General features: G+C 46.4%; 1 protein-coding gene across 1 annotated transcript in view; it reads right to left on the reverse strand.

Moving 5' to 3' along the window:
• DZIP1 (DAZ interacting zinc finger protein 1) overlaps positions 1-8,039 on the reverse strand; it is a 53,843-nt gene extending 45,804 nt beyond the window's left edge. Inside the window, exons 1-5 of the mRNA XM_007469919.1 lie at positions 7,820-8,039; positions 6,715-6,812; positions 6,143-6,356; positions 5,209-5,452; positions 4,542-5,096 (exon numbers count right to left, since the gene is read on the reverse strand). Coding sequence (XP_007469981.1) covers positions 4,542-5,096; positions 5,209-5,211 — 558 coding nt within the window. The 5' untranslated portion in view covers positions 5,212-5,452; positions 6,143-6,356; positions 6,715-6,812; positions 7,820-8,039. The remainder of the gene's footprint in view (positions 1-4,541; positions 5,097-5,208; positions 5,453-6,142; positions 6,357-6,714; positions 6,813-7,819) is intronic.
• Between the last annotated feature and the right edge of the window lie 635 nt (positions 8,040-8,674).

The raw sequence follows: 8,674 nt of genomic DNA on the forward strand, positions 1-8,674 counted from the left end.
CCCGTGTCCCCTGCATCGGCAGGCGGACTCTCAACCACTGCGCCATCAGGGAAGCCCTTTGCCTTACTCTTAATCAGTATAATTGCATCAGAAAACTTGAGGTTCTAATTTCCCAGAAAATTAACATTATGGCATATTTCACAGCATTACATTTCAGAGGATCTTTACAGCATCTTTTACGACTTCTCTGCTCATGAGGACTGTTCTGGTTTCCTCACAACAGTTTAGGGACTGCCCACACTGGCTCGGGTGTAAGTGGGGCTCTTGGGCTACACACAGCACTGGAGAAAGGAAAGGAAGAGGAAACATGGAAGTGTAACTTTTAATTTCTCAAAATAGAAAATACGTATTTTAACTATTGCAATAATACAGAAGACTCATGAGCTCAGGGTAAGAAGGGGCTCATACTCCAAAAAGAAAAGACTGACATTTTGACTACATCAACATGAGAAACTTGTATGACAAAAATACCAAAACAAAGTTAATAGACTTCTGGTTTCTGGATCTGCATGTTAGGAGCTTGAAAATCGCCACTCCATCCTAACAACAAGGAAAAAGCTGAACAGACTGAAAAATCCACGACTCTTCTTGGATCTGTAAGAGAGGGGAGGATACAGGGCAAACCACTGTCCCTGAGTGTGCTTTTCAACATTGCACTTTAAGTCCTTGCTAATGTAATAAGGCAAGAAAAAAATTAAAAGATATACAGACTGGGAAGGAAGACACAGAACTGTCTTTCTTTGCAGATGACATGATCGTCTGTGTAAAAAATCCAAAAGGATTGCCAAAAAACTCCTGGAACTAATAACCAGGTATAGCAAAGTTGCAGGATATGAGGTTAATATATAAAAGTCAACTGCTTTCCTATATAACAGTAATGAACAAGTGGAATCTGAAATTAAAAATGTAATAACAGTTACATTAGCACCCCCCAAAATGAAATACTTAGGTCTGTTGATAATGGGGGAAGCTATGCATGTGTAGGGGCAGGAGATATATGGAAACATTTTGTACCTTCCCCTCAATGAAACTAAAATTGCTCTAAAAGAAAAAACTTAAGTTCACACAAAAACCTGCAAGTGAATATTTATAGCAGCATTATTCATAAGAGCCAGATACGGGTTCCAGGCAAGACATTCTACAAAAGTAAAAGGTTAACAGACTCTGATTCATGTACACCATGGAATACTAGTCAGTTTTAAAAAAATGAATGGATTAGTGAAACCTGAAACAACTGGTCTATCAGGCCCCAAAGCCAAAACTATCTGATCTACCATCACTGGGATTAAAACATACTTTATAATAGATCTTACAGTAATTAGAAACTTAATAAAAGTTAGATCATTCTTTACTATGAAAAACAGCAGGAGGTTCAGGAATCCTACTTATTGCACAAAGATTCTGCCTTAGAAATAATAAAGTTCCCTTTCAGGGTAAGAAGGTGGGAAGGACTTCTACATCACGTAGAATCAAATTTCTCCATTAATAAGATAATTATAAAACTAAAAAATGCTGTAAAAACTTTATCCTATAACCCTTTGCATTTTCTTAAAAAAATAGTTTTAAGTATATGATAAATATGTTTGATATACAGATGAATGATATAAACTGCTATTTCAAAGGAGTTCCCTTAAAGCATCTTTAGGACAGAAAGTGACATAATGAATTAAGAAAAATTAGGTACTATGAACTATTCATCGAAAGGAATCTGATACTCTTTCCATGACAACCCCAGGAATATAATATGTCAAATTATGTTCAGTGTACTTGGTTTCAGAATGTTGACTACATGTAGGTTGTATGCTATGTAAAACATGTAAATGTCTTAATACCACTTCTATCCAAAATCATTAAAAATTTAAAAATACTTAGTGTAATGGAATTAACATAAGAACTCAAGAATCCTTTACCTAAATGAGTAGGATGGACGTTTTTGATTCCTCCAGATGTTTTTTAAGACCTCTCAAAGACAATGACAGAGAATAGGAGATAAAGATTTTCACTATGCCCACTAGGCCCTGTTACATCACTATCTTTTAAAATTTCCATGGCAACCACTTTATCCATGAAGAAATCAAAGCTCAGCAAAGTTAAGTTGCAGCCTCATTGGTTGCACAGTTTGACCCATGTCTCTCTGACAGCAAAATGCATGCTTTTTCTACTCCCCAACACTCATCTCCAACTCCAAGGGGCTCAATAATTGGAACAAGGGACAGAAATTCACTGACAGATTCCAAAATCTATCTGTGTTGCTGAAGTGTGGGGGAGGAATCTGAGTCTTCCAGCTGTGAAAATGAAACGTCTTCTTAGAGTCTAAGTCCTATTATAAACCACTGGAATTTTTTAATTTTTAAAGTTTTAAAAATAATTTGATAGCCAGATCACTGGTACACACTGGCCTTTACACATGGCCATCAAACTTCCCCGGCTGTTGGAGGTTTCTATTTAAATAAAAATTCACACTGCAGACTAAAGTCAAATAACTATTTAAACAAAATCAATTGACTTCCCATAAATTTTACTATAGGCCAAATATCCCGAGCTTATGAATCTGTAACAAAGATTATAACACCGTGGAATCCCTGCTAGCTTACATGCCAACTGCTCTTAGCAGCCGGCTTTGACTACCCCTCCCTGAAACACTGATTCTCACAGCATCTCAGCACTGTGACCTCTGGCCTTCTGGTCTGAGGATTCATAAAGAGATAGGTCACAGGCAGCCACAGCGCACTACAGGGAAGCCACTGCAGAAATCAACATCCACTTGTTGGATGCTATTTACTGAGCTTTCCTCGTGCTATACATGCATTATCTCACGGGATTCTCAGAGCAACCCTACTACTAATGTTCTCATTTTCCAGATGAGGAAACTGAGGTTTAGAAGTTAAAAGACTTTGCACAGAGGAATAAGCGGAATTCAAACCCAGGTAGTCTAACTCCGGAGTTGTCACCCTAAAGGCTCTCACTGCTCAAGAACTCCATAAAGAGACAATGGCAAGTCACTTAATAGAGGGCAGAGTATACGTGTACTACATTAAGTAGGAAAAGGTGGTATGGTCATTCCTCTCTCTTCTTGGCCACCCCTGGGCACACCATACGGCTACCACCACCATTCAGAGTCTGAGTGGCCAAGAGTTGGCAGGTGCCACTCATTTGATAAAAGTGAGCCATTACTTTTTTATCCTCATATTATCATTCACATTTGAAAATCTTTACTTATGAACAGCTATTTTTATGATAACCAAAAGAACGGAAAAAAAGTTTATAAACATAAAATTTTTATGTTACAGGTTTTAATGTTTCACTGAATAATACCAAAGCCAGGTAAACTTTTTTTAATGTTTTAAACAGAACCTATTCTATCCATTTTACGATAAATACATTTAAAGAGCTGTCTCAGCACTATTTATAAATATTTAGTTTTTAAATAGCATTTATGAAACACATAGGCAATGAGCAACATCAAGTATCATTGGATGACTACACCTAAAGGTTGTATACCCAAAGCTAAACATTAAGACTTTCTAACAGCATTCTTTCCCAACTGTTCACCTAGTTTAAGTACACTTCTCTCAAGGCTCCTGTTGGGTCAGTCTTAAGCACTATTAACCTCACTGTTTTCTGAGCCCTACACCCAGTTCTCTACACTCACTCCTGCTTTAGCTCCACCATTACCTAAATCCACTGAGGCCTTTTAAGTCCTATTTAGCCAAAATGACTGGAATGTAGGGGTGTGAAATCAATCTTGTCAGTCTATTGTTTACTTTGATATCTTCATCAAACATTCTTTGGTTCTTCCACTTAACCAATAAAAAAGATAAATACGCTGATTTCTGTTACACACAAAAATTACAATATTTATCTTGGGTTCAATGCCTAACCCCTAACAGTTGGGAGATTAGGAACAAAAAGGCAAAATTTAAAACATTTTTAAGTAGTATTGTTATATCAGCAAGTATTCTCCTGCTTAGGAAATATACACATTGAAATACTTAAGAGTCTGCGACTCACTGCCAAATGGTTCAAAGGTAACAGTGTGATATACAGACAGAGAAAATAAAGCCAATGTGGCAAATGTTAATAACTGGTGTAAGGAAGTTTTTGCACTGATTTTGTAATCTTTCTGTAAATTTTAAAATATTTCAAAATTTAAAAATGAGAAAAAAATCCACAAATTTAAGCATTCCATATCATTTGGGGCCGGAGCTCAACAGCAATTTGTACCTGGTTTATTTTTCATTACACCGATTAGGAGGAAGAAACAGTTTCTTAAACAACCAGCTTTTAGATGATTCAATAAAGCACTGCAGTCAACGTTACTTAATTATTAACCCTATGTTAGTCTACACAAGGTAATGAACCATGTTATCTGTTGGTTAAAATTACTCTTTCGCTTAAATATATGCTGTTTCTTCTAATTTAGAGTACAAATCAAAAAAAAAAAAAAAAAAAAAGGAGGCAGTGCTGTAGGAAAGGACTCTCAATATCCCAGCCAGTAGGAATTGAGGGTTTTATTGGGTAATCACAAGGCAGTTTCCCACCTGGTAATAGCTGGCTTTGGCCTCAATCATCAGCTGCTGGGTGGAGATCAACTTTTTCCTGCGTTTACACTCTTCCTTGAGTAACTTGATCTCGCCGGCCTGCTTGGTGAGGAGCTTCTTGCTCTGCTCGCACTCGGCCAGGCTCAGGCGCAGCCGCTCCTCCAGGTTGTGCAGCTGCGAGGTGAGGAACTCCTGCGAGTGCAGCAGGTACTCGATGGTGAGCTGCGCCAGGCGGATGAGCTTCAGCAGCACCGGGTCCACCCCCGACTGGCAGTGCGGGCACTTCTCGTCCTCCAGCTTGCAGAAGGTGATGTTCATGATGTTCTCCTGCAGCGTGAGCACGTCCACGGCGCCTGCCACCTTGTCCACGTCGATGGCGCTCAGCCGCCGCCAGTCCACGCTCTCCAGCCGCGGGCGGAACTGGAAGAAGGGCAGGGGGCCCGAAGCCGCGCTCGGGGGGCCGCAGGCCATGGCGGCCCCGCCCGCCGCGGCGGCTTCGGAGGCAGGTCTCTCCAGGCTGTTGGCGAGCGGGTAGTAGACGTGCTTCTGAAACGGCTGCGGGAAGGAGAAAGAATGGGGGAGCCGGAGGGGGCTGGGAGTTCTGTGGAGTCCCCGCCGCCCCAGCCCGGCATCGGCAGGCGGGCGTCCCGGGCTTGCCGCCTCTTACCATGCTTGGAAGCAAATCCGCTGCCTCTGCCGGCTTCGGAGGAGGGGGCAGTCCCGTCTACCCGGCCCGGGCCGCCTCCCGGGCCGCCGCCGCCCCACCCCTCGGAGCGGGGAGAAGGCCGGGTCCCGGCGGCGGCGGCGGCCTAAGGCCTGGGCGTCTAGGCCGTTGTTATGGCAGCGCCACGGGCGTGGACCTGGAGCAAAGTGCGAGCCGGCCAGCGCGCGGTCAGCGTGCGCCCAAGGCCCTGCGGGGCCAAAGAAGAACTCGTCGTGAGCCAGCCGAGGACACACCGGTCCACCTCGAGAGGTCACACTTCCTGAGCGCCGGCTCGCGGGGCACCACCTTGCAAGTCTCTAAGGCGTGGGGAGCCACATCCTAGCTGCCAGCCTCTGATCCTCGCCTTAGGATTTTGAGATTAGAAAGAACCATTCATCCTCCTCTTTCACGCACAACTCAGAAAACGTGAAGCAACAAATCTATGTAAAATTAAATGGGATGGAGAGGGGCCTAGCTGCAAAAGGGCACGAAGACACTTTCGGGTATAATAAAAAAAATGTTCTCTATTTTGATTGTCTTGTTGATTATCCGGGCATATACATTTTTCAAAACTCACTGAATGGTACACTGAAAATTAATGGTGCATTTTGTACATTATACTTCAATAAAGTTGTTTTTAAAATTAAATTTGTAGTGTAGTTAATTATATTTGATGGAAGGCCTCCTAATTTCTTACATCCAAGATACTTTTTTAAATGGAGTCTTTCTTCCTCTCTGGGTTGGCCACCTAGATATAACATTCGGATAGAATTTCAAACCAAAGAACTTCCCCAACTATGTAATACCTTACTTGTCTTTCCAAAAGGATACTTTTTTCAAAATGTGAAGATAAAGACAATTATACGGAGGGGGAACTTTACAGGGCCCTGGTATTTACCTTACAAACTTGTGTGGCAGCTGCATTCTGTTTTCTGGAGAGGCTGAACTATTTCTAGCAGCAACTCGTAGACCTCAGGCCTCTCATTCTCGAGGTCTTCTGGGAGCTGCCTGTGGTTACCATAGAGATGGATGAACTGAGGAAAAGCCAGCCATTCCTCAGTCCACCGGGGAGTCCCTGCTTGGACCAACCATCAGGAAAATTTTTGTCTCTCCTAACAGCCAAAGAACAGAAGAAACAAAAATACAGTTCAGAGTAACTGGAAGCAAACCTGTAATGTCAAACATTTCTAGCCCTTTCTAGACACTGAGAACTAGAAATAAGCCCACAGGAAAGCATCCAGAAACTAAGCATACACTTAATAAGACTTCATAGAAGCCATGCATCCAAATAATTTTGAACAGGATTTTGAAAGAAAAAGAGCTATTATCGATTAACTACAGCCAACATGACAGTCTTAAAGATCTAGCTTCAAAGTCTGATTCTTCCATTTACTTGCTGCCTGACCTACAAGTTACGGCAGCTCTAGGCTTCAGTGACCCCGTCTGTTAAATAGACGTCAGGATACCGACCTGGCAGGTCTATGTACCCTGGACTCCATCCACTGGGCTGCAGGATCAGCGGGAACAAGGGCCGTGGTCTCTCTTGCTCACCGTTATATCCCCAGCACCTGGCATAGATCAGGCACGGAGAGGCGCGTTAAGAATTTGCCAAAAGGACACGTGGATAAAGAATGATCCGAATGAGGGGCTTCCCCCGTCGCTCAGTGGTTAAGAATCCGCCTGCCAATGCAGGGGACACGGGTCTGAGCCCTGGTCCGGGAAGATCCCACATGCCGCGGAGCAACTAAGCCCGTGCGCCACAACTACTGAGCCTGTGCTCTAGAGCCCGTGAGCCACAATTACTGGGCCCGCATGCTGCAACTACTGAAGCCTTAGTGCCTAGAGCCCATGCTCTGCAACAAGAGGAGCCACCGCAATGAGAAGCCCGCCCACCACAAGGAAGACTAGCCCCTGCGGGCCGCAACTAGAGAAACCCCAGCGGCAGCAACAAAGACCTAGACAAAAATAAGTAAATTAAACAAATTAAAAAAAAAAAAAGAATGATCCGAATGAATTAGGCGCTGAGGAAACGTCAGCTCCCGGCCCCTGCCCCTCATATTTCCTGTGCCCCCGGGCTCTGGGTCCAAGCCCTTGAAACTTGGGGGTGTATCCGCGCGCTCCCACTGCATTCGGGGCAGGAGGAGCGCGGGCCTCGAGGCGCCCATCTCCGTTCGCCGCCACCACTCCGGCCCCGAGCGCCGCGCCGCTGGCCACCCTCGCCCCTCGGCTGAATCTGAGTCGCAAGATGGCCGGAACAGGAAAGAAGGGGGCACGCTTTCCCGTTCCCTCTGCAGGGCCCCCAGCCAGGCGCAGCGCCTCCCGCCCCGGGCGCACCATGGGGACGACCCGCCGAACCCACAAAGACAAAGGCCGGGGAACGCAGGCTCCAGTGGGGTCCCGGCGCCGCCCCTCAGAAGGCAAGCAAACGGGGGAGTGGGGGGCTGCGGCAGCCAGGCCAGCGGGGTCTGCAGCGCCTCGGCTCGCAGCGGGAAAAGAGGAAGGAGGGCCGGGCTTCGCAGGCACCCAGAGGCCCGGCTTCCCCTGGGCGCCTGGCGCATCCCTGACCTCGACTCACCCCAGCTGCGCGCTCCTGGGCAGGCGCCGGGCGCTGCAGGCGGACAGGGGCGAGGCTGGGGACGCAGGCTCCAGGGGCGCTGCTGGCGCTGGCGGGCCCGTGGAGGCCGAGGAGCAGCCGGGAGGGAAGCGGCGGGCCAGCTCCTTCTTCCAGGACGCAGAAGGTGAGGCCTGTCTGTTCTGGGCAAGTTGTGGCGAGGCTAGCCGCCTGGCGCCTCTCCAGGCCCTCCCAGATTCCCGGCCACGGGAGCCTCGGGATCCCCCCCCCCCCCCTCCCGCCCCCTCCCCTCTGCGATCTCCCTCCGGCCTCTTCTCTCTGCCTCCCGGCTCCTCCAGCTGCTGGGCGGGACTGTGCGCGTCTAGACCGCCGCGCGAAAATGCGCTCCGCCAATCCCGCTGTTGGTGCAGACACGTGGTGCCTGGGCGCGCTCTGTTGCTGGCGTGGGATGCTAGCCCCAGGAAGACTTTTAAAAGAGAAACCAGATTCACTCCTACCCTGCGGTTAGCCTAACGCCCAGCTAGCTAATTTCCCACAGAGGCAGGGGCTTTTTGTGAATTCCTTCTAAGAAGAGATGCATTTTAATCGCAGAAGTCTGCAGATGCAAGAGACCTTGTAGGGCTATCTCATGCAGCCTTGCACTTGAGTGACGGGGAAAACAGGATTAAAGACCATGTGCCGAAGCACACAAGGATTTAAACCCATCTAGATTCCGCGTCTCTTTTGGTTATGCCCCTTTTAGGACGAAAGGCGTGGATCTCTGTTGGCAGAAAGTTTGTCGGTGAGGGAGAGGGGACGACCGGAGTCAAGAGTAAGGTGACTGTTTTTTAACCTAAAATTGGAACACACGGTCTAACA

The sequence above is a fragment of the Lipotes vexillifer genome, unplaced genomic scaffold, assembly GCF_000442215.2.
Source record: "Lipotes vexillifer unplaced genomic scaffold, Lipotes_vexillifer_v1.1 scaffold1130, whole genome shotgun sequence".
In the NCBI taxonomy this organism is placed as follows: Eukaryota; Metazoa; Chordata; class Mammalia; order Artiodactyla; family Lipotidae; genus Lipotes; species Lipotes vexillifer.